This window comes from Pelophylax lessonae, assembly GCF_965119305.1.
Source record: "Pelophylax lessonae genome assembly, chromosome: 4".
Taxonomy (NCBI): domain Eukaryota; kingdom Metazoa; phylum Chordata; class Amphibia; order Anura; family Ranidae; genus Pelophylax; species Pelophylax lessonae.
In genome coordinates this window covers 462,119,722-462,145,687 of record NC_138771.1, presented here as the reverse complement: position 1 = coordinate 462,145,687, position 25,966 = coordinate 462,119,722, and the positions used below count along the sequence as shown (strand labels likewise).

Here is a 25,966-nt window from a genome sequence, read left to right as displayed (position 1 = left end):
ATTACCTGTTGGAAAAATGTTACTGCACTATCTGGACCTTCCCCTTCTTTTCATATACATCTTTGACTGGCGGTGGATGGCAGGAGGAGCGTTGCTGTAAGGAGAAGGTATCCATCTGGAGGGAACGTATCCTGGCCCTGGGGGTCACCAAAGCTCTTATGGTCTTAGTGTCGTAAGGCACATAGGACCCAAGTGATCTGGTGAAATTCATCTATTTTTCACGGTGGAGCACAAGGAGTGACACCAGGGATAGAGTGGAAAACCTATCACGGAGCACCAAGCACTACTCACTGTGCACTTGATTTTATTTTGAGCTTTCATCACTAAGAAGTCACATTGTAATTTTTTCACATGAACTTTATGGAAATTTTGTGAGTATTTATATACCTCATGCACAGTTTATGAACTTATATTTTTCCGTTAATAATTTATAACAATTTTGTATTTATATATTTAAAGTGTATCATCTCTTAACATACCACTTATTATAGATCACGGGGGATTTTACACCTTTCTATACACTAATCATTTTGATTAATCTTTTTAAAAACAAGGTTGCTCTTTATTGAAAAAAACACAGGACAATATACAATATACAGTACACGTGTAGCTGCTGTACATCATCAGACCACAGGGTAAGAGCAGGTGTGCCAAAGGCAACAGACCTGTACAGTGGGGGAATCCAGCAATAAGAACAAGGTAAAAAGGCACAATGGGGCTAGATGCAAGTCTACAAGAACAAAAAAGGAAAAAAACAAAAGGAGCACAGATAGATAGCAACAAACAGACCAAAGGATCAACCCGTGCCATCTATCCAGGGCTGCCAAACCTTCTCGTATTTATGGGGACAGTTCCTATTAATGTAGGTGAGCTTATACATTGGGAGAGCCCCATTCACCAGGGCCTCCCACGCAGCCAGCGTGGGAGGGGGCGACCCACCGAAGGACAATCTCCTTCTTAGCGTAATACAGCAATAGAGAAATCAATAAACGGGAATATTTAGTGCGCCTGACCATATCAGGGATGCCCAAGAGTGCCAGCTCCGGGGTGCACGTGACCGAGAGGTGAAGACGGGTGTTCATGACCTCGAACACCGCCCCCCAGAACTCCGCCACCCGTGGGCATGTCCAGAACATGTGGAAGTACGAACCTTCTGCAGTAAAACATTTAGGGCAATCTGCCGGCCTCGCAGGGTACATTCTGTGCAGCCGCTGAGGATTTTGATTATTCTTAACAGTGTTAGGACTGTTTTTTCTTTATTACCTATTGAAGCAAGCGCTATAGGTAATCTTATATTAATAGATTACTTCACATTTGAGCACTCGCACTTTACTATAGCAGCTGCAAACCACTATTCATTTAATTATACTCATTATTTATTTAATTGATTAATTTAAAATTATAGGCTTTTCCATTTGGCGCAGGAGATATACTTAGTATATTGCACCCTTCATGAATACAACCTGCTGTACTCTATGGGCCCTCCGATCCGCCCAGACAGAAGGGGATAAATCACGGTTTGTTTTTAGTGGATTGGAGGTAGGTAGGTGTTAACAAGTTTGTTTAGATCTGCCGCTCTATAAAAAGGTGAATGGTCCGATTGAAACTGCCTGAAAAAAAATGTGACATGAACTGGCGATATACAGGAAGTATCAGCTTATACAGCTCTGCTCCGCAGCCACTTGCTTCCTCTGCTGCCGGCTGCATTCACAACACTGATGCTCTAGAATGGCAGGTCAGCAACCCACGATCTGGGCTTGCCAGCCAGCCATCCGAGAGGATGAGGTCGATAGGTCATATCAGAGGGCTCCACGGGGCTTCCGGTTGGGCATCCCTGGTTTAAGTGGACACATACTCAAATATTAAATTTAAAGCTATGTTAACAGTCTATCCGGGAAAAATAAATAAAAATTGTACCGGAAGTGTTAAAACATTTTTTTTTTTTTTTTAGCAAAAACACACTAGGAATTGGAAGGTGAAAGGATCAGTTTCAATTGGCTGATCCTTTTAGCAGAGACCATCTGACCAGATGGAGTAAAACTCTTCCCTTGCTTTTTTTTCCCCATCCATACCACATGATGCAGTAAGACTTTTAATATTTGCGTATACATCTACTTTAAGGAGTGTTAATGATAATTTCCCAAGTATCAGTGTAATAAAAGATATGTATTTGCAGCAAAGTGACATGGCACGTTTTTTTTTTTTTTTTTTTAACTATTGAATTGAGGTGGTATAAACAAATTCATACTGTCTGTAACAAGTTTAAAGTGTCAGTCCACCAAAAGTTATTCAGTTATTTGTGGACATGGGTAGGGAGAAGCGCCCAGTGGAATCGAATATCCCTCAGGATCTTCTCAGAGTGACTTTTCCCTTTACAGCCGTGAGAGTTCCTTCACTTTGTGTATACTGGTCAGGAAGTAAATGGGGAAATGTCCCCAATGGGACAGAGATGGCAAAAACACACCCTTCCCTACTTTATGTAAAATTAAAAAAAAAAAAATAAAAATAAAAAAACTTGACTTCAGATTTTCTTTAAGTCCATGGCCTAGAGCCAAAACTGATATCAATTTGGGGTGGAAGGACTAAAGTTGCCCAAAAAGCTAGTGTGGTCACACACTGCTTCTGGTGCCTTGTCCTGATCCAGTGCCTTGTCCTGATCCACTATAGTGATGACTTCCTCAGGACACACTACATGAGGACACTCCTGAGAATGGTTGGTGCCGATGCTCTGTGTCTCAAACTGAGGGTGAACAGAAACATTAACTGCTATCTCCTGGCCTTGAACCGAGCTGTCTTCCGAATCACCAGCTGGAGATCCGCTCCGAGCCATATCAGGACTGATGGTATAAATCCCAGAGCCGTGCTCCTTCTCCACCTGGTCCGGATCATCCAACCTCACTGCTTCGAACATCTCCTCCATAAAAGCTCTGCAGTTAAATATGAGAGGGGGCAGAGGAATACTTCTGGCCAGTTCTTCTATGTAACGGGCAAACTCCATGGTTTTGAACTGAGTCACCTTGGCCAGCTCCAGAGTCTTAGCAGAGGTGATGATTGGAATACGCTTGGCAATCTCAAATGCCTTCTGGAGCTTCTCAGCCCCTTCTGTGCGGAAGAATTCATTTATCGCTTTCTCTGTCTTCCGGAGGTGACTGCTCATCATGCAGAGCCGTGTGATGTTCAGAATCAGGGTGATGGTAAAGGTCACCAAGCAGACTATCACGTAGTATATGCTCATGTCCCCAGAAGTGAAAGTCACCCGAAGTGTAACTGTGTAGAAGGAGGTGCCATTACCAACTGGACACATGCAGGTATACCGCCCTCGATCAGCAAAAGTTACACTCGTAATGTTAAGGGCTCCAGTGGAAGAGACCAACCATTTCCCTCCTGTAACAAATTAAACAGAAAAAACAATTAAAGTATAAGCAAACCCAATCACTAAAAACTGTAAGATTTAACATGGTCATGCAAGTTTAAAAATAATTCTCAATTTCTAAATATGCAGCTTACTTGAAACACTTGGTAATTCTGCCATAAGGTTGCTTGTTTAGGCACTTCTGTTAATAGTGTGTCAATGCTCTGTCCCTGCATCCTGCCACATGGGCTTTCAAGGCTGAAGACTACAAGTGGCTGTTTCAATGCCCACTACACAGGCATGGTCCACCATTGTCACCGTCAGAAAAACGGTTTTGAGAAATGCAGATATTGCTGCAGTGCATATAGACAACAAGTGGTTGCAAAAGGGCTTTAGATTAGCAGCACAGATACAAAAAAAAAAAAAAAAGTTAAAAAGTATTTTTTGCAGGGCTTGAAGGACACACAACCGGATATGTATAGTGCAATGTAGTAGAGAATGTAAAGATCTGTACATTGGAAGACAAAACAATCTCTTAAACAAACGATCCAATAAAAGAAGAGGGCAAATTCTGCACGTTAAGACTTCCGTTTTTTATATACCTGAAGGAAAAGGGACTTCCTTTTGAGGACAGTGAGGTGCACATTTTGGTCAGAGGTCAACTGGTTTGCAAAAGGTATTTAATTTCAAACTAAAAGAACCATTCCATGAACAGGGGTGAGGGCCTTCCACCATCTGGCTACCGCTTATACTGCCATTTTAACATCTCTATCCTGACAATTCACACCTTCAGTCATGTGAGCTAAAGGAATAAAACATATGTAGATAAGACATACGCAGATATGCAGGGTGGGATTAAAGTGGAACTACACCTCATCTGAGCACCACAAAATGGGATTTTTGACTTACCATAAAATTCATTTCTCTGATGTTAATTGACGGACACAGCTTCCATCATACTTGACCATTGAGTTATACTGCCCCCTACAGGAGTAGGACATTAGGCAGAACAAAAATTCTGGCTACACCCATGGGGGTATACACCCTATCTCTGCTATAGTCACTCAGTTTTGTTACAAGCAGTGTCAGATTACAACTCCACTGAGGGGTGGGTGCGGTGTCCATCAATGAACATCAGAGAAATGGATTTTACGATAAGTCAAAAACCCAATTTTCTTTCATTCATTGACAGACAGCTCCTGTCACTCTTGACCATCGGGACCGCAAAACCTTGCAGCCAAAAGGAAGCATCCACAGAGGCCAACACATCCGCTTTATAAAACTTTGTAAAAGTGGGCACTGAGGACCAGGTGGCAATCTTGCATACCTGCGTCACTGACGCTTGATGACGAAGGCCCAGGAGGCACTAAGCGCCCTAGTAGAGTGCGTCTTGACAGGGAATGGAGGAACCTGACCCCTGATGGAATAGGCCTGAACCACAGTCTGTCTGATCTATCTGGAAATGGTTGCAGAGGAAGCGGACAATACTTTGCGAGGTCCATCCGTGAGCACAAATAGAGAGTCTGACTTCCTGAAAGACTCCGTAGCCACCAGGTACACCCTAATTGTCCGGACCAAATCCAAGGCATGCAAGACCATTTCCTTTGGATGTTTAGGCCTGGGACACAGAGAAGGCAACACAATATCTTCATTCAAATAAAAGTCAGACCACGTTAGGAAGAAATGACGGACAGGGGCGAAGCACCGGCTTATCCTTGTAAATCAAGAAATAAGGTAAGTGACAGGATAACGCCGTCAGTTCTGACACCCTGTGCGCAGAAGTGATAGTCACCAAAAAGGCCACCTTCTGGGACAGCGTAAGCAAGGGAATCTCCCAAATAAGGGAGACTTTCAAAGGGAGGCTTCTGTAGAACTGAAAGCAACAAAGATCGCAAGGCCGCAACGAAGCCCGCACTGGGAGGAACCCTGAAGAAGGGTACGCATCGGGGAGTGTGTGGCCAAAAGTCATTGAAAAAAGACCACCAAAGCCGAAACCTGGCCCTTGATGGTCTTCAAGGCCAAATTCTCTTCAAACCCCCCCCCCCCCCCCATTGACGGAAGGTTAAGATACAAGCCACAGAGAAGGAGCGAGGATAAACCCCAAGAGACTCACACCACGCAATGTACGTCCTTTCATCTTCCTAGGAGGTAGATTTCGTAGCTTTTAACAATGTAGGAATCACCGACTCAGACAAACTCTTTATTCTTTAGCACCTGGCATCAAGAGCCAAGCCGTCAAGACAGGGACTGTAAAAAGCAGGATAGAAGATCGATCCTTGGGACAGCAGATCCTCCCTGAGAGGAAGCTTCCAAGGAACGTCAGCGACCAGCCGCACTAGATCGGCGTACCAGGCCTGCCGAGACCACACCGGTGCCACTAGGATGACAAGAATCCCTTCTGCCTTGATCCTGCGTAGGAGTCTGGGTAGAAGCTTGAGAGAAGGGAAGGCATAGATCAGATGATACTGACCCCACGGGGCCACCAAACGCTTCTGTGGCATCTGCCAGAGGATCCCATGACCGAGCCACAAACCTCTGCACCTTTCTGTTGAGCCGAGACGCCAACAGACCCACCTCGGGGCTGCTCCACTGGAGATACAGCTGATGAAACACCTCTTAATGAAGGGACCACTCCCAACGCCGGCTGACTGAGGTAATCTGCCTGCCAGTTTTCCACCCCGGGAATGTGTACTGCTGAGAGGGCTGGAACAAACTGTTCTGCCCACCTTAGAATGCCGGCTACCTCCAAAGCCAACAGGACACTTCTTGTGCCCCCCTGGTGATTGACATAAGCCACGACTGTGGCATTGTCCGAGTAAATGCACACTGGACATCCCTGAAGATGATCTGTCCAATGGTCCAGGCACAGTCTGATCGCTCGGAGTTCCAGGACATTTATCGGTAGTCTGGACTCTTCCATCATTCAGATCCCCTGAGCAAAATGCTTGCCGAGGACGCCTCCCCAGCTGGACAGGCTGGCATTCATGGTGACCACTGTCCAATACAAGAGGAGGAAGGATTTTCCCAACCAAAGCGCCGGAGAGCGAAGCCACCATATAAGGGACTCCTTTGTTTTCCGACTTAGCCGGATCTGATTCTGATTTTCCAGAGACTGTGGAGTCTTGTCCCACTGGATTAGAATCTCTCTTTGCAGGGACCTCATATGGAACTGTGCAAACAGAACCACCTCGAAGATAGATACCATCAGGCCCAGCACCCGCATGCAAGTCTGGAGGGTTGGTCATTTGTTGGACAGCAGGAGGCCAAATCGCAGCCTGCAATTTCTGGAGTTTGTCCAGAGGAAGGAGCACTCTGGCTACGTCTGAGTGCAGAATCAGGCCCAAATAGTCCAGCTTTGTGGACAGAACTAGGGCAGACTTCTAAAAATTCAGAATCCAGCCGAACTCCCGCACAGTTCGTAATGTAATCTCCAGGTTCTCCACCAGAGCAGAGGGAGACTCCATTTGCAGAAGGAGATTGTCCAAGTAGCCCAGTACCGCAATCCCCCATTGGCATAGCAAGGCTAGCACCGGAGCCAACACTTTTGTGAAGACCCGAGGAGCGGAGGCGGAACCAAAGAGTAACGACACAAACTGATAATGCTCCTCTCCCACAGCAAAGCGGAGAAAACTCTGGTAACTAGGACATATTGGAATGTGAAGATAGGTATCCATGATATTTATAGAGGCGAGGAAATCCCCCTGATGCAGGGATGCCACCACCATTCGAATGGACTCCATTCTGAACTTCTGTACCCGCACAAAGCAGTTTAGCGCCTTGAGGTCCAGGATTGGATTCACTTTGCCTTACTTCCTGGGGACTGTGTACAGGTTTGAGTGAAAACCCTGAAAACATTCCGAAGTCGGAACCGGGACAATGACCCCTTGAAGGTGCACAAGGGCACAAGGTTTTGTACCGCCCCATACAGACCCTGTAAGCGGTCTGGGGACAGGCGCAGGTTGGAAGCAAAAAACCTTGCCTGTGGACAAGAGCGCAACCCGATCTTGTAGCCGGAACCGAATGACTTCGTGGACCCACTTGTCTTGCACCAGAGAAGTCCACGGGTCCGGGAACCAGTGAAGACGTCCCCCCACCCCTGATACAGGTAAGGGCGTACCTTTATGCAGAAGGAGCCTTGTCCAAGGGTCTGAAGAAGCCCGCCCTCGTCTTGCCAGACCACACTTACAAGGCTTTGAGCCCCTGTAAGTCGACCCTGAGGGACGAAAAAAAACTTTCTTTTGAGCTGAGAAGGAAAGTCCATGTCTACATTGAGGTTTCTTGCCCTTAGTAGCCTTCGGAAGAAAGGTACTCCTTCCCCCTGTGAGACCTTCTATGATATCATCCAGGGTAGCTCAAAACAGGCGATCTCTTTGAAAGGCAAGATCAGTCAAGACCTTTTTAAAAGTCTGGTCCACAGACCAGCATTTGACCCAAAAGACACGCCGAAGGACTACCGCCAAATTAGAGAGGCGAGCCATCAGGGGAGTCGCTTCCAAAAGAGGAATCACAGATAAACTGCAGCCCCTGAACCAGCTGGTCCGCCAGTTCAGCAAAGCCAAGAGGGAGCTGTTCTCCATCCAGGTCACGCCACAGGAGCTTAGCTCACACGGTCAGAGTTTGCGACACTAGGGCAATGGTCAATACCGGGCTCATTGCTGAACCAGTTAAGATGTACATAACATGGGCCACAGTCACTGCCTTTCGGACAGCCAGACACTTAAAGGCCAGGGACGCTTCCACTGGAATCATGGTTGCCTAGTTTAATCTGGAAACCGGATGGTCCACCACCGAGGGTATAGTCCACTTCTTAAGGAGGGACTCCTCATCGGGGTAACGCCTAAAAATGGATTTTTGTAAAATCTTACCGTAAAATCCTTTTCTCTTAGCTCATTGACAGACGTAGTCCTCGGTGATACACCACCTTCGGGTTATGTTGCCTCCACAGGAGCAGGACTAGACAGGAAATTAAAAAGCTCTGGCCACACCCTAGGGGCAGTCCCAGAGGGTATATCCTCTCTCTCTCTGCCTCAGCAAATCAGTTATGTGAAAAAGCAGTCTTTAGAGATTTTAACCCAACCCAACTCAAAAACAGAGGGGCGGGGACTACGTCTGTCAATGAGCTAAGAGAAAAGGATTTTACGGTAAGATTTTACAAAAATCCATTTTTCTCTAGCGCTCATTGACAGACGTAGTCCTCGGTGATACACCACCTTCGGGACGTCCCAGAGCAGTATCACAAATGAGGGGTGGGAAAATGGAAATCAAATCCCAATCTAGAAGGCCCAACCGGTGCCAACTAGAAGTTTACAATGCTCATCCTTAATGATGAGACTCAACAAAAAAGAGAAAAATTATTATTATTTTTTTTTTCAAACAGAAAAAAACCCTCGAGGTAGACCACCGGTCTCCTCAAATTGCGGCCTGCAAAACCTTGCGGCCAAATGAGGCATCCGCCGATGCCGTCACATCAATTTTATAGAATTTTGTAAAGGTATGTACCGACGACCAGGTGGCCGCCTTCCATACCTGGACCACTGACGCCTGATGGCGAAAGGCCCAGGAAGTACTGAGCGCTCGAGTGGAGTGCGCCCTAACAGGGAACGGAGGACTCTGACCCTTAATAGAATAAGCCTGTACCACCGTTTGTCTAATCCATTTGGCAATGGTCGCGGCAGATGCAGGCAAACCCTTTCTGGGGCCATCCGTGATCACAAAAAGTGAATCCGTCTTACGGAATGATTCCGTAGCTTTCAGGTATACCCTGATTGCCCGAACCACATCTAAGGAATGCAACGCATGTTCCCGATGATGCTTGGGCTGAGGACACAAGGAAGGTAGTACAATATCTTCATTCAGATGAAAATCTGAAACCACCTTAGGAAGAAAAGATGGCTTAGGATGAAGTACTACCTTATCCCTATGAATCACTAGGTATGGGGACTGGCATGATAATGCAGCCAGTTCTGACACCCTGCGAGCAGAAGTAATAGCCACCAAGAAGGCCACCTTCTGGGATAAAGTAAGCAAGGGAATCTCCCTGATGTTTTCAAAGGGAGGTTTCTGTAGAACCCACAAAACCAAATTAAGATCCCAGGGCGGTAAGGGCGCGCGCGGACTGGAGGAGCCAGGTGCCGCACCCCCTGGATGAAATTCCGCACCAAGGACTTGGTAGCTAAAGGTTTCTGAAAGAAGATTGCTAATGCTGAAACTTGACCCTTGATGGTGCTCAAGGCTAGCTTCTGCTCAACCCCTTGTTGCAAAAAGGCCAATATTCGAGTCACCGAATAGGTACGTGGAGGAAATCCTAAAGATTCGCACCACGCAATATAAGTCTTCCATGTGTGATAATAGACCTTGCTGGAAGTCGCTTTCCTTGCTTTAATAAGGGTAGGAATGACTGAAGTAGACAAACCTCTGTCCTTCAGTACTTGGGTCTCAATGGCCAGGCCATTAAACCCAGCGACTGTAAAGCATGGTAAATTGGTCCTTGAGACCACAGACACTCCCTGAGACGAAGTTCCCACGGAACGTCTGCGACTAGCATGTCCAAGTCGGCCAGGCCGGCTTGAGGAGGCCAGCCTAGAATTTCTAGGACCACTGGCGCTGATAGAATCTGAACCAGGCGTCCCTAGAGGTATCTGGCCCCGACCATCCGAGAAAGTCTGGTCGTTTTCTGTTCCCACACATTTATCAGATACCTGATTGTTATCAGGAAGGGTGATCTTTTCTGGTTGAACCTCAGGGACCGAAGTCACCCGACTAGAGGCTACTTGGCCTATCTGGTCAACCAGATCCGATTCCTGTGAGGTATAGGGACTAATCTTAGGAAGAGGTAAAGGAAAAGATCTATTCAGGGAACGGTAACTACCGCTTCCTGTAGTACTTAAATGTTGGAAGGGAAGAATCGCACCGGTAGTAGTGGTTGAAGCTCGATCTAATGTCCTGAATACCGGTGAAAACGTCCCCCCACCCTGAAACCGGGTGGGGGCGCACCTTCAGGCTGTGTACTCCTTTGCTTCGGGTTTGGCTGGGTTGGTCCTCTGCTTGTCCGACCAGCCCTTCTTGAACCCTCCTGGAGGAGTCTTGCCTTTCCCGCTAGTACCAGCCGGGCGCCCTTTATGGGCGGTAAAGAAAGGTCCTCGCTTGTTGCGAGGTCCCTTAGCTTTAGCAGCCTGTGGCAAAAAAGTGCTCTTGCCCCCAGTGGCATCCTTGATGATTTCATCTAGGTTGGCCCCAAATAGACGATTCCCCTGAAAAGGGAGATTTGTCAAGGTCTTTTTGGAACCTAGGTCAGCTGACCAGCATTTTAACCACAGCACACGTCTGAGGATCACCGCTGACATAGATGCATGCCCTAATAAGGGAGTAGTGTCCAAGGCTGCGTCACAGATAAACTGTAGCCCTTGTATAATCTGTTCCATCAAATCAGATGTCTCCTGGGGAATATCTTTTCCCCTAAGGTCTTGGCGTACCATTTTCGCCCATTCCGTAAGTGTCTGGGAAACTAGACCAATAACAATTACTGGTCTAAATGCTGACCCTATCAGAGAGAAGATGGTGCGGGACTCTGCTTCCATCTTTCGATCCACCGGATCCTTAAAGGACGAAGTGTCCTCCACTGGGATAACCGTGGCTTTATTCAGCCTGGAAATAGGTGGATCCACCACTGGTGGTACCGTCCATTTCTTAATGATGGATTCCTCAAACGGATAGCGTCTAGCAATACGCTTGGAAATAGTAAAGGTACGTTTAGAATGCTCCCATTCTCCTTTAATCTGATTACCGAAACATTTGGGTACAGGAAAAACCTTCACTGTTTTGATGGGCTTATTAGTACCAAAAGGAATCTCTGTTTCAGTTGCCTCTGCCGGTAAAGCCTCAAGTTTTAAGGTTTCCCGCACTGCCACAACTAGTGCGTCCACCAATGCTTCTTCCTGAATTATAGCAGGAGAAGAAGCGTCCTCCTCACTGTCTGAGGGGGCTTTACCTGGGATAACAGCCTTTGCAGAGGAACCTGCAACTGCAGTGACCATCTCTGAATCAGAGTCAGAGGTGTCAGATAGTATAGGGGTAGGCGGGGGTCGCTTCCTTGACCCCCGTCCCTGACAGGCCGCCTCCACCCGAGCCACCATAGACTCCAAAATTGCTGTAAATGACTCTACACTCTGTGCACCGGCGGGTCCCGTGGCCCCCTCGAGGGAAACAGGTGGGGGAATATGTGTGGCAGGGTCCATGATAATTCCAGTCACTTCCTGGATAATATAATTCAAAAATAAAAAACTTTTTTTTTTTTTTTCAGACCCCCAGCGCCACAAAAAGCCCCTTAGTGTTACCTGCTAGGGATCCCTATCGATCGAGAGAGAGAGAGAGAGATAGACCCCCAGGCTCACCACTTGATGCTCAGAGTTTAACTGCAACAGGTTACAGCGCTGTCTTGACAAACAGGAAGTCTTTTGGCTGGCTGCCCAGGAAGAAAGGAGGCGGCTCCGCCCCTCTGCACGCCTTCCGGCGCCTCCCCCAAGCTCCACGAGGTGTAGGATCACCTCAAACATGGCCGCCCCCATGCTGGAGACACGAGGCTACGCCAAAATGGCAGGTCGTGCGATCCAGCAAAAAAAAAAAAAAAAAAAAAAAAAAATGGCGGCGGCCTGTACTGAATAGCGGTGTGCTGCAGGGCACACAACACTCTCTCTGCATGGGGATTTGGCGTGGTTGGCGGTACCGGCCCTGGCGGACCGCATGGCCATTCGGGAGGCCTGCTAATAGCTGGAGATCTGATTAGGAAGGCAGTCTACATGTCCGTGGCTTCTGACTGGTAGGTAGCTTATTCTTATCACCGTAAGATTCCCAGAATGCCACAGATTATAATCTTTTTAACATGTATACAATTAGATTGTTAGCTCCCAAACCAAGCCTCCTGGCTTTTTGCACATAAAATCACACTCAAAGTAGGAGGATCTGTGTCATTTATAGGATAGAGAGGGACTCTATCTTACCATACAGAGAGGGGCCCGCGTTCACCACAAGACCCGTCAGGGGAAAAGGGGGAACATACTACTCACCATACCGGAACCAGGCGGGCACCAACTCCTGACAGTACCCCTCTCCACCGGGGCGGGAGGGCTGTCGACCGATATGGACGCCGTGACTCATGGTCTTTGGCGTTTCAGCGAGACGTTTAACTCGCGGGGTCAGTCCTTTAATGGGACTTTGTCGCGGCCGACCCAGCGCGGAGCTATGGCCTGCACACGCTCGTAGGCTGAACTGGGGTGACCACCGGATCTCAACATCCAGCCCGTCGCCCAGTTCAGCTTTCTTGCTTGAAGATCTCACAGGAACACTGGAGAAAAAAAGCTGTCTAAAAAATCCTTTAAGAAAAAAATCTTGCCAGGACCTAAGATCCCAGCAAGGTATCTAGGTCCTTACTCCTAACTAGACAGAAAATAACTGATTTGCTGAGGCAGAGAGAGAGAGAGGATATACCCTCTGGGACTGCCCCTAGGGTGTGGCCAGAGCTTTTTAATTTCCTGTCTAGTCCTGCTCCTGTGGAGGCAACATAACCCGAAGGTGGTGTATCACCGAGGACTACGTCTGTCAATGAGCGCTAGAGAAAAAAGCGCTTAGGAACGAACCCCACGGGGAGCTTTGGTTGTCTCCACTCTTTTGCGACAATTCTGTCAAAATAGGTAGGGAAAGGAAATCCTTTTGCCGCTCTGGATGGCTTGGGAGTGCCAAAGGGTGCCTACGCTTCCATCACAGCTTCAGCTGCGTCTTTTATCTTTAGGGTCTCATGCACAGATACAATCACTGCATCTACCAGCGCCTTTTCATGCGCGGTCACAGACATGGAGGAATCATCCTCACTATCAGAGGATTCCAGGCGCGTGGTCGCAGACCCTGCAGGGTGACCCACGTCCGCAGGGGCCGAATCAGATTTAGGATCTGATGAGACAGATGAGGCAGGCAAAGGCGGGGGCGCTTTTTGCTAGCCCATTGCCTGCAAGCTGCCTACACCTGGGACAAAAAGGGACTCCAGGACTGCCGTCAGTGCATGGATGGAGGGTTGGGATCCGGAAGGCCCTGCAGCCTTTAGAGAGGGGATCAGGTGGGGAAACATGCTCCAAAGACTCCATGAGTCACCAGGGAGTCCCCACAAAAAAGTAACACACTGCTAAGGGATAGCCCCCACCGCGCTGGCACCACCACCCGGTCGCCAGGCACAAGGCACAGAGCAATCCTCAGCAGAGAGGGAGAGGACCCCACCAGACTCACCATCCGCTGACACAGGTACCTGAAAATCACCAGGAGAATCTGAACTACGCGTGCGCCCATCAGGAAGCAAAATGATCCAGAAGTCAGCACCAGGAGATTAAGGAGGGGCTTCCACCACCAAAATCGCTGTCAATGGGGCTCCACTGTCATGGCCGCCGCTATTTGCAATGAAAACCATAAGAAAATGGCCGCTGACTACACAAACATGGCCATGAATAGGAATACAAAAGGCTACAACAAAATGGCAACGCCACGAGGCCTACAGGGACCCAGCATTCGGGAGACCAGGCCTGAGGACAGATCCAGGCAGGACGGGGGGCCCTGGCAGGAGCCCCCACCAAGTACAACTCCCCGACACAATCGAACGCCCGGTCGCTGGCGGCACAGCCCCCCGGCCCCATCGCCAGTTAGCACCCTGCCCCCACCCCAGAAAAGTGGCCAGACCATCCAAAAAAAATACATCCCCAGCGTATGTGGAGGGGCAGGATGAGTGACTTGGCAAAGGGGGGGGGGGGGTGCCTGCTGGAAGGAGAGAACCCGGGGGTCCGTCTGTCCCAAGGAGGGGCCTACGTCCACCCCAAAACCCTCCAGGGGTAGAGGGGGGACAGCTACTCACCATACCAGGTGGGCACCGTTCCAGACAGATTCCCGGCCAGTGGGGCTATGTTGCGGCCAACCTAGTATGGAGCTGAGGCCTGCACGCTTTCTGGCCAGACTGGGGTGACCACTGGATCTAGATTATCCAGCTTGTCGCCCAGTCTGGCAGTTGATAGCGGATCTCACAGGAAAAATCCAGGAGGAAAAAATTGTCTATCTAAAAAAATGTTGCCAGGATCAAAGATCCCAGCAAGGAACTAGGCAAAAAATCGAGTGACTATAGCAGAGAGGGAGTATACCCCCTGGGACTGCCCATGGGTGTAGCCAAAACATTTTTCTGCCTAGTGTCCTATGTCAAGCGGCAGCTGCCAAAGCCAGCAGAATATTAACATGCATAAAGAAGGAGATGTATTCCAGAGAAGACTATAATCCTTCCACTTTATAAAACTCTGGTCCGACCGCATCTGGAGTATTCTGTCCAGTTCTGGTCGCCAGTCCTCAGGAGGGATGTGTTGGAGCTGGAGAGAGTCCAGAGAAGGGCAACTAAACTGATTAGGGGATTGGAGGACCTTAATTATGAAGAGCGTCTGCAATCGCTTGATTTATTCTCCCTGGAGAAGAGACGCCTGAGGGGGGACATGATAGCAATTTACAAATATCTCAATGGGGATCTCAGCTTAGAAAAAAAAGCAGTTCATTCGAAGGGATTGCACGAGGACTCGAGGGCATACAATGCGATTAGAGGAGAAGCGTTTTAACCTCAGGCAACGTGGGGGGTTCTTTACTGTGAGGGCTACAAGATTGTGGAATTCTCTACCACAAGAGGTGGTTTCTGCGGGAAGTATGGTGGCTTTCAAAAGACTCTTAGACGTACATCTCAAGGATCAGAACATTCAGGGCTATGTGAGATGATTACAGCCACACACACCTACACAGGTTGAACTGGATGGACTATTGTCTTTATTCAGCCTCATCTACTATGTAACTATTCCTGTAGGGGGCAGTATAACCCAATGGTCAAGAATGACAGGAGCTGTGTCCGTCATTGAACAAAAGAGAAATGCTATTTAATTTTTAAAATTCAAAGCAAACTCCCTCATCCATCCATGTCTCCATGCATTATTTTGTTGAGAAATCACATCTTGATTAAGTGCAGATGACTCATGTAGCATTTACTTTCTGGAATCCACCTTCTCTTAGCTCAGGCATGCAAGCAGGAGAGGGTGTGCTTAGCTGAGAAATCCCCTCCTCCTTTACTGAATACTAGGGATGCACCAAAATGAAAATTCTGGGCCGAAACCGAAAATGCAGGATGCCCTTGGCCGAAAACTGAAACCGAAAATGACTTTTTCCCCAAAAAAAATTAAAAATAGATAGAAGAGGGGTATACACCAAAAACAGGCAGCGACGTACACCTGTCGCTGCCACCCTGTCACAGTATATGTACTGTGATGGGTTGGCAAGAGGTTATTTTAACCACTTGCCTACTAGGCCTATTTTTGACATTTGGTGTTTATAAGCTAAAATCAGTTGTTTTTGCTACAAAACTACTTAGAACCCCCAAACATTATATATTTTTTTAGCAGAGACCCTAGAGAATAAAATGGAGATTATTGTAATATTTTTTATCACACCGTATTTGCGCAGCGGTCTTCCAAACGCAGTTTTTTTGGATAAAAATCACTTTTTTTGAATTAAAAAATAAGAATCCACTAAAGTTAGCCCAATTTTTTTCTATAATGTGAAAGATAATGTTACGCCGAGTAAATAGATACCCAACATGTCATGCTTCAAAATTGCGCACGCTCACGGAATGGCGACGAACTTTGGTATTTAAAAATCCCCATAGGCGACATTTTAAAAATTTCTACAGGTTGCCATCTTAAAGCTACAGAGGAGGTCTAGGGCTCAAATTATTGCTCTCGCTCTAACGATCGCGGCGATACCTCACATGTGTGGTTTGAACACCGTTTACATATGTGGGCGGGGTTTCCGTGTGCGTTCGCTTCTGCGCGCGAGCGAACGGGGACAGGACGCTTTAATTTTTTTTTTTTTACTATTTATTTTATTTATTATTTTTTATTTTTACACCATTTAAAAAAAAAAAAAAAAAAAAAAAAAAATTGATCATTTTTATTTCTAATACAAGGAATGTAAACATTCCTTGTAATAGAAATAGGCACGACAGGACTTCTTTTTTGTGAGATCTGGGGTCAAAAAGACCTCAGATCTCACAAGTACACTAATAAAGATGGAAAAAAAAAAAAAAAAAAGGGACCTTTAAACCGGTTGCTCGACAACGACGTTTGCCGTCGCTCCGGTCCTCCAAGACAATAGAGTCGAGTGAGGGCAAGCTTGCCCTCACTCGACATCCTGTCTGTGAGGATCCGGGACCCGATCGGTTTCCCCGCTGCCGGCGGGTCTGGTAAGCGGGGAAAAGGACCGGAACGCGGCGGGAGGGGGGGGGGGGCATCCCCTTCCACCATCCCGGAGGGTGATCTCGCGGAGAATCCGCCGCTGGGACCACCCTTATCGGAAAGCCCATCGCCTGCAGTTTAAAAAAATACCAGGGTTATGGCAGCTATCTGCTGCCATAACACCAGTATTTAGCTTTAAACTCAGGACGTATATGTACTATGGGCCGGTATTGAGGTGGTTAATTACCAATGGTATTTGTATTATGCAGCATGAGGGGGTTAATGTATTGCCACTGCTGGTCACTGATGCATTAGTGACCGACCAGTGGCAGTTAATTAACCCCTTTGTGCTGCATTAGTGCAACCAGTATCAGTGTTAATTAACACTGGTTGCACCGATACTGGTTGCACTAATGCAGCACAAAGGGGTTAATTAACTGCCACTGGTCGGTCACTAATGCATCAGTGACCAGCAGTGGCAATACATTAACCCCCTCATGCTGCATCATACTAATACCAATGGTAAACTCGCCTCAGCTAACCCCCCCCCCCCCCCACTGCCTCAGCGTCCCCCTCGGCAGTACACGCTCCCCCCCTCTGGCTCAGCGTCCCTCCCCATCCCAACGATTCAATCTCCTACTCACTCAGCTCCTCGGGTGTACTTCATTCAAAAGAAGCGCCTCTGGCCAGCGGCCCGCCTCCCGGTGATACACTACTACTACGATCTGTGTATGAATGAACTGACACACCAGGCGGGAGGGCGGGCGAGCGGCCGCTAATAGATATAACTATGTGAGCTTCACTTCACTTCCCTGTCAGCGGGACTGTGTGTGAATGAACTGAACTGACCTGACACCAGGCGGGGGGGGGGGGGGGGCGGGGGGGAACGGCCGCTAATAACTATAACTATGTGAGCCTTCACTTCCCTGTCAGCGGAGATACATGCCTGACAGGGAAGTGAAGGCTCACATAGTTATAGTTATTAGCAGCCGCTCCCCCCGCCCGGTGTCAGGTCAGTTCATTCACACACAGTCCCGCTGACAGTGAAGTGAAGCTCACATAGTTATATCTATTAGCGGCCACTCGTCTGCCCTCCCGCCCGGTGTGACACTTCATTCATGCACACATCTAGTAGTAGAGACGTCATTGAGAGGCGGGCTGCCGGCCAGAGGCGGGACTTTTAAAACCTGCGCTGGCCATAATAATTTCGGCATTGTTAACCAATTATCGGCCGATAATTTCAGTGGCCGAAATTTTGGTGCATCCCTACTGAATACTCCTCAGATGTATGATAGAATTTGCTCTGGCATGGAAACCAGGAAGTAACTGAAGAAATAGAAAAAAAAAAAAGTTTAAAACAAGCAAATATGATATACTTTCCTATTTATTAATGCCAGCAGCATAAGGATTAAAAATAGTCAAGGTTGATTGAGAGTGTGAAGTTCCACAACTTTCGCACCCCCTATCCTATTCTTGGACAATCAACATCTACATGGTGATTAAGTGTTTGTGCTACCCGTGTGGATATAAATGCTGGGGTATTTCCCTGACACTCAGAGGTGAAGACGTGGTTTGGAGAAACCATGAAATTACTTCAACATTATGAATGAGTCCAGCTGAACGTGACCAACTGTTACTACTTGTTACTGTTCATAGTAGGGCTGCAACGACGCGTCAACGTAATCGATTACGTAGACTACGGAAATGCGTCGACGTGCGTGAAAGGCGTCGACGCGTGACGTCACACCACTCGCGTGCGTGTAAATGGTGGCTTCTGCTCCTGGTGGAGAAAGTTCCAGTCTACCTCAAAAAAGCGGCGAGACCATGATCACCATCATCAAGGGTATGGGAATTCTTTTAACAGAAACGGCGCTCTCCAACCTCAAAAGGACGAGCCATCTTTGTAAGTAGTATTTACATTCAATATATTACAATTTGATGCTAGCTACTAGGTAATAATTATGCTCATTGCTCAGGCCAGGCCAGGGCTTTAGGCTTTGTTTGTAGTGGCCAGCTCACGTTTTTTTAAATGTACAATGCACTTTGCAGCCCTGTCTGTCTTGCTGATCTGGGAATCCCTCAGGGCATGATTGACAAGTGTAATGATCCGACCAGCACACCTGAGATGCCATGCTTTTCTTCCAAAATACGCAGAGAGCAACAACATTTGCACTGACTGCACTGCAGCATTATGCAATAATTACATAGTTACATAGTTAGTGAGGTTGAAAAAAGACATCAGTCCATCCAGTTCAACCTATGATGTGAGTGTGCGTTTGCTTTTAACCGTACATTGTATACCCCTGTATGTTGTGGTCTCTAAGGTGCCCATCTAATAGTTTTTTGAAACCATCAATGCTCCCTGCCATGGCCATGGAAGCATGGATATCTCAAACAATATTGTAATCAAAACATAATTATTTATCACATTCAGTTCACTTCATTTAAAATATTATGCAAATGTACTACCCTCTTTGAAATACAGTATTATTGTTAGCATTGAGGCTGAGCATTCATAGATTTCATGTGTAAATTGGTAATGTTATTAATTATTATTATTGTGTTTGTTGTTTTTCTCAGGAAGAGGCAAAGCTGTGTACAAGATTTCTTCTTTCATAAAAAGGATTTCACTGTTTGCACACCCCAAATGGCCATTACACTTACCAATAGCATACTCAACATGATTGTAAAAGATATGAGACCTCTTTCTATTGTAGACGGTCAAGGATTTCGTGAGATGATCAGCACATTTTACCCAGGATACACACTTCCCTCCAGGCCCCATTTCACTAAGCTGATGGAGAGGAAATATGAGAACTTTGAAAGCGTCAAACAAAGATGTGAAATCCAAAATAGCTCTCACCACAGACGCATGGACCAGTATTGCCACAGAGGCATACTTGGGTGTCACATGCCACTTCATTAATGAAGACTGGAAGCTTACATCCTACAATCTGACCACTATGCCACTTGAAGATCGCCACACAGCTGAAAACATTGCTAACTGGGTGGAAAAAGCAGCTGAGAAGTTTGAGATATCCATGGTCAATGTAATTGCAGTTGTTCATGATAATGCTGCAAATGTTGTCGCTGCTCTGCGTATTTTGGAAGAAAAGCATCCTGGCATCTCTTCTCTCAGGTGTGCTGGTCATACATTGCAGCTAGTTGTCAACCATGCCCTGAGGGATCCCCAGATCAGCAAGACACTGAGGGCTGCGAAGTGCCTTGTGGAACATTTTAAAAAAAGTGAGCTGGCCACTACAAAGCTTAAAGCAAAGCAACAACAAATGGGTACCCCTGATCATGCACTAATAAATGATGTATCCGTAAGATGGAACAGTACTTTACACATGATCAGTCGCCTGCTTGAACAGAGGTGGCCTGTCACTGCAACACTTTCCGATCCTGATGTCACACCACGAGGGAAGTGCTTCCTGGATTTAAAACATGATCAGTGGAGCTTACTTGAGCAAGTGGAACAAGTCTTGAAGCCTTTTGAGTGTGCTACTGTTTTCTTGAGTGGAGAGTCCTATGTGACTGGTTCCGATCTACCTCCTTTGGTAAAAGGCCTCCAGAAATCCATACAGAGCACAATTTGTGAGACAGCGGCAGTCAAGGCTTTCCAAAATGTTGCTGCAGAGGAGATGACCTCAAGATGGGAGCGGGAAACTAAATTCAGAGATGACGGAGGAGAAAATATATGTCTTATTGCAGCAGCCCTGGACCCCAGATTCCGCAAACTAAAATTCCTGGCAGCAGAGGATAGTTTAAAAGTTCACCTCAAGGTCCAAGCTCTTGCTCTTGAAGAGAAAAGAAGATATGAGGAAGAGCAAAAACATCAACGTCAATGTGAGGAACAGGTTCAGTCAGCCAGTGCAATGAGTCCAGACATGAAACTTTCAGAAAAGAGGCAAGTGTCTATGTTGGACTCTTTGCTCGGTTCAGATTCAGATGAACACCACAGTAATGGTGAGGATGACACTGGTCACATCCAAGATCCAGAAATTCACAGTGAAGTTGTGAGGAATGAGATACACATGTACTTTAGTGAGCAGGCCATTCCAAAGGAAGACAATCCACTGAAATGGTGGAAGAAAAATGAAGGGAGGTTTCCCATCTTCGCCATGCTGGCAAAGAGTTACTTGTCTGTGCCTGCAGCATCAACCCCATCTGAAAGGCTTTTCTCAGTTGCTGGCAACATTGTGACTAAAAAAAGAGCAAGCCTAACTTCAGAGCATGTCGATATGCTAACCTTCCTCCATTGCAATGCTATATAGATACAGGCCCCCAACCTGTACCTGTTGAACTCTTGGGTTGTATTTATAATGTTGGACTTCTTTTAACTACAAGATGGCTGCCTTCAAGGTAATCATTCCTCAGTATTGGCCATTATAATTTGCACAGTGTTGAGCGGTGCTTTTTGTTGGACTTGGCTCCTTTAAAACTATGCTAGTTTTTAGGTATGTTTTACATTTACATCATAGTGTTTTTGTTGACCATTATTACGTGGTTTACTACTTTAACCACCCCATAATGCATTGCCTTCAGAATGCATATTTTGCAAAGTGTTAGGCAGAATTTATTTTATATGGCATAATTATTCATGCCTGATGATGCCATAAAGCAGGGCTTGACAAATTTTCCTGAAATCTAGGAGCCAGCTAAAAAAGTTAGGAGCCAGTGTTTTTTTTTTTAAACTAACAACCAAGCTTTATTTAATAAAACTGATACTAAATATACACATAAATACGAATAGAGACCCACTCTCCTCTGAAGCGCAATTGGATGGAAACAGACTGTCTGTCTCTTTCCATCCGATGCCATCTGATCCGATCTACGGGATGGATAGAAAATAGAACCACCATCCGTCTGTTTTTGGCAGACAGGATCAGATGGCGGCAGATTACTGCTCCATAGAGGAGAATGAAGGGAACAACTGACAGGCGGACCTGATCAGACAGCCCGTGTGAAAGGGGCCTTCGGGCTGTGGCATGGCGATGAGGGAAAAAAAAAAAAAAAAAAAAGATTATATATATATAATAATAATAATAATAATAATAATAATAATAATAATAGGAAAAAAAAAAGAAAAATATTTTTTTTAATAATTAAAAAAAAAAAAGAATATATATTATTTTTTTTTTTTTTTACATTTAAAAAATAAATTAAATTAGTAATAATAACCACACTCCCTGTCAAAGTTAACTAACTGGACAGGGAGATGGGAATGCATTGAGAACAAACAGGCAGTGGAAAAAGTCATTACAACAGTGATTACTCCCGGCCACCACAAGAGGGCGCCAGTTCCCCATTGGAAGCCTCTCATCTCAAGAAGGCCGAAAAGCCGGGGCCTCAATTTTCAGACGGCGTGGAAGTCCGTGCACTCCGTGCGCGGAAGTCCATGCAAAAATGATAGGACACCTTCTGCAGGGCACCCCAGGCACCAGGTCGCTAATTCTAGTCGCAAATGCGACCTGGCGCCCGGGGTTTGTTGAGTCCTGCCATAAAGTGTTGTGTACAAGTAACAAACCAAAAAATACTGGTCAACAATAACACTGTATATGTAAATGTAAAACATACCTAAAAAGTAACCTAGTTTTAAAGGAGCCAAGTCCAACAAAAGCACTGCTCAACACTGTGCAAAAGTAATGGCCAAAAATAATGGCCAATACAGCAAAAGATTACCTGAAGGCAGAGAGCTGACTTGTAGTTTAAAGAAGTTAAAGTGTTAGGCAAATATGGCATTTTCATGCCTGATGCCCTAAAGTGTTTGGCACTTTATGTGTCTCTCTTGTATTTTTGCACACATAGTGTTGAGCAGTGCTTTATTTATATGGCATTTTGAATGCTTTTGGTTCTGAATTAATGGCATTGTTCGTGCCTGATGCTAAAGTGTTGTTTACATTTTATTTTTTCCACTTCATTTTTGTACACAAAATTTAATAAAAGTTGAAATATTATATTAGAAGTTGTACGTATCATTTTTTGTAAAGTTATTTCAAAGGATTATTTAACTAATCAAAGAAAGAACACTAGATTGAGCAAAAAAATAAAAATAATCGTTAGATTAGTCGACTAATCGAAAAAATAATAGTTAATTAGTCGACAGACATATTAATCGTTAGTTGCATGTCGTAGACATCTTTCCACTTTATTTACTAAGCAGTCTTAGCAGACTGCCAGGCGTCTAATACGAAATAAACAGCAGGTGCTTGTGAGTGGTTAAAAAAAAAACTTACAAATACATGATTTTAGAGTCTTTGTTTTGATATCTGAAATACCCCAAAGTACAAGCAGCAATATAGGTCAGAGATGATTTTCAGTGATGGAAACTAAATTAACCACTTAAGCCCCGGAAGATTTTACCCCCTTCCTGACCAGGCCCTATTTTGCGATTCGGCACTGCGTGACTTTAACGGACAATTGCGCGGTCGTGCGACGCTGTACCTAAACGAATTTGACGTCCTTTTTTTTCCACAAATAGAGTTTTCTTTTGGTGGTATTTGATCACCTGTGCGATTTTTTGATCATGCGCTATAAACAAAAAAAGAGCGACAATTTTGCAAAAATAATATTTTTCAAATTTTTTTATATGAAATTCCCCCCAAAAAAAAATGTAAAAATCAAAATTTAACATTTTTGGCCAATTTGTTTTCTGCTACATATGTTTGGTAAAAAAAAAAAAAAATCACAATAAGCGTATTTTGATTGGTTTGCGCAAAAGTTATTGCGTTTACTAACTAAGGAAAAAATTTTTGTCATTTTTTTTTTTCTTTTAACGAGTAATGGCGGCGATCTGCGATTTTTTTTTTGCAGGACTGCGACATTGCGGCGGACAGATCGGACCCTTGACTAACATTTGACACTTTTGGGGGTACCAGTGACATTACTACAGCAATCAGTGCTATACATATGCACTGTTACTGTAAAAATGACACAGGCAGGGAAGGGGTTAACTTTATTGGAGAGGGAGGGGTTAAGTGTGTCCCTAGGGGCGTGTTTCTAACTGTGCAGGGATGTGGCTTTACATGTAACAGCAGAGATCAACGGTCCTACATAGCAGGACTGTTAGATCTCTGCTGTTACACAGGGAAGAATGACAGGCGGCTTTGTTTACATTAGCCGCCTGCCTTTCTCCCTTCACAGCGGACGATCGCGAGTGACCGGCGGACATCGGGTCCGCCGGTCACACGCACGGAGGTGTCCGTGAACGACCCCTATTGGCTCACAGGCTAGTGACGTACCGATACGTCACTTTGCCTGGCCGGGGCTGACCGCCGCAGTATATGTACTTGCGGCGGTTGGCAAGCGGTTAAATTACTCTACATTTATGATAGTTGATGAAAATCAATACCTGTTTTCGTCAATGAACGAAAATGTGAGGGAGGGATGTTTATCCAAGCAAACTTCTGGTCTCCTCAGAGCTTCTCCTGTAGAGCCTGTGTTTTCCCTCTCAGCAAGGTAGAGACTGTAGCGGTGACAGACGCAGCCTCATCTCCATGAGCTGAGTGGGTTTATAATCCTCCCATCAGGAGAAGTCTAGGCAGGAAAATTTGAATACACATGCCCAAGATCTTACCGTAAAATCTTTTTCTCTAATGTCCATTGACAGACGCAGCACCCGCCCCTCTGTCTGTGGTTGGTTCTGTTGTTTTCACTGCTTTTAAACTAAACTGATGTGCTGGATTGTGCAGTGGGGATTATACCTGGAGGGATAGCCCCCTGGGCGTGTGTATTCAAATTTTCCTGCCTAGACTACTCCTGATGGGAGGAGCATAAACCCACTCAGCTCATGAAAATGAGGCTGCGTCTGTGGATGGACAATAGAGAAATATATCTTAAGGATGTAGATTGCCCATTTTATTTCACCTTACCTCCTTCCACCTCTCGAAGCGCGTGTCCTTTGGAGTTAAACCACATGACGTCCCCATTCTGGCTGGCATTAAGGTTACACTCTATGACTGTGTTGCTTCCTTCTTTGGCTATCTGGTCTCGATGGGCCGGAGAACTTGCAGAGATCTGCAGCTGAGCGTGCCAGGAGGCATTGTGGAGACTAAGGACCTGTGTGAAATTCCCCCTGCTCTGTGCAATGCAAAGGACAGTGCAGAGCAGGAAGAACAGGGTCCTTGAACAAAGGCAGGAAAGAGCCTTTCCCATTTGGTCAAACTAAAGGCATAGATTCCAGGGCAGAGGTTTTAAAGACAAATATCCATTGGCAGATCTCTCAGATGACTCTAAGGAGTTGATTCGTGGATTGTTCCAACATATTTGTACAGCTCAATTCCTGTTAAAGAAAAAAAAAAAGAAATGGATTTTAAAGACCACAATAAAGCACATTTTACAACAAAGAATTTTTAGTCAAACCGCATACTTACACCAGGCAATGAGCGCAGTGAAAAACAAGTCACACAAAAGCTAGTTAGACCAGATTAGACCAGATCACATAATGTCAGCAGTTTTATTGTGATCATCAAGTGACTGTCTACAAATGACTGAAATAGCTCTTGAAATATTAAAAATGCATGCAGGTTTTTTGGTGTTATTCAAGAGAAGCAAGGTTTTACTGGCTGTTAGTCATAAAATCGCTTGCACTTGATTTTGCAGCTGGTAAGCTAAAAATAACCAGATTTATTAAGCACGATTGTCAGTGTCCAGAAATTCATGGACTTCCATAAGAAAAAGAAAAACACCACAGAAGTAAAGTATGTGTGTGGGTTTAGAACCACTTTAAATTGATTGTAAAGCCAGAAGGTTTTTTTTATTTTTATCTTAAAGCGCAGTTCCGGCCACAAAATCGACGTAGTCGATTTTGGGCCACCCTCTTCCTATTTGTCACCTGAAAAAGAAATGGGTATTTACAATTTTTTTTTTTTTTACTTACCTTGTAATTGCAGAAAATTATACTCGCCTTTCTTCCACTTCCTCCCTCGGCGGCCGAGGCCCACGCCGTCACTTCCGCTTTGCAATGATTCCTGGGAGCTGAACGTCATCGCTCCCAGGAATCAATGCGCCTGCACCGGCCCCGACGTCAGTTCTGGTGCAGGCACGTCATACCTTGCTAAACAGCTTCTGGGCATGCCCAGAAGCTGTGCAGGGATGACGCTGCAGCCTTGGAAGTGACGGCGGGGCCGGCGCAGTGCATCGTGGGACGGAAGAGGACGCAGAAGAGGATCGCGCTGGCTTCAAGCTGCCCACACCTGAGATGGCAGCGCTGGAGAAGAAATTTTCAAAGTAAGTATTTCTTCTTGCAGGTAATTGCGAACCGGGACAGATCAGAGGCTATCCATTGTGGAATGTGCTAGCCCTGACTGTCCCCGGGGTATTTTCA

General features: G+C 45.9%; 1 protein-coding gene across 1 annotated transcript; it reads right to left on the bottom strand.

Annotated features, from left to right (window-relative positions):
• Positions 1-2,563: 2,563 nt before the first annotated feature.
• On the bottom strand, positions 2,564-25,049 carry MFAP3 (microfibril associated protein 3; the record flags this gene model as incomplete). The annotated part of the gene is made up of 3 exons (XM_082256345.1): positions 25,014-25,049; positions 24,513-24,922; positions 2,564-3,384 (listed from the first exon to the last, which is right to left on the bottom strand). The coding sequence occupies exons 2-3, from the start codon at positions 24,793-24,795 to the stop codon at positions 2,564-2,566; spliced, it is 1,104 nt and encodes a 367-aa protein (XP_082112471.1). The 5' UTR covers positions 24,796-24,922; positions 25,014-25,049.
• Between the last annotated feature and the right edge of the window lie 917 nt (positions 25,050-25,966).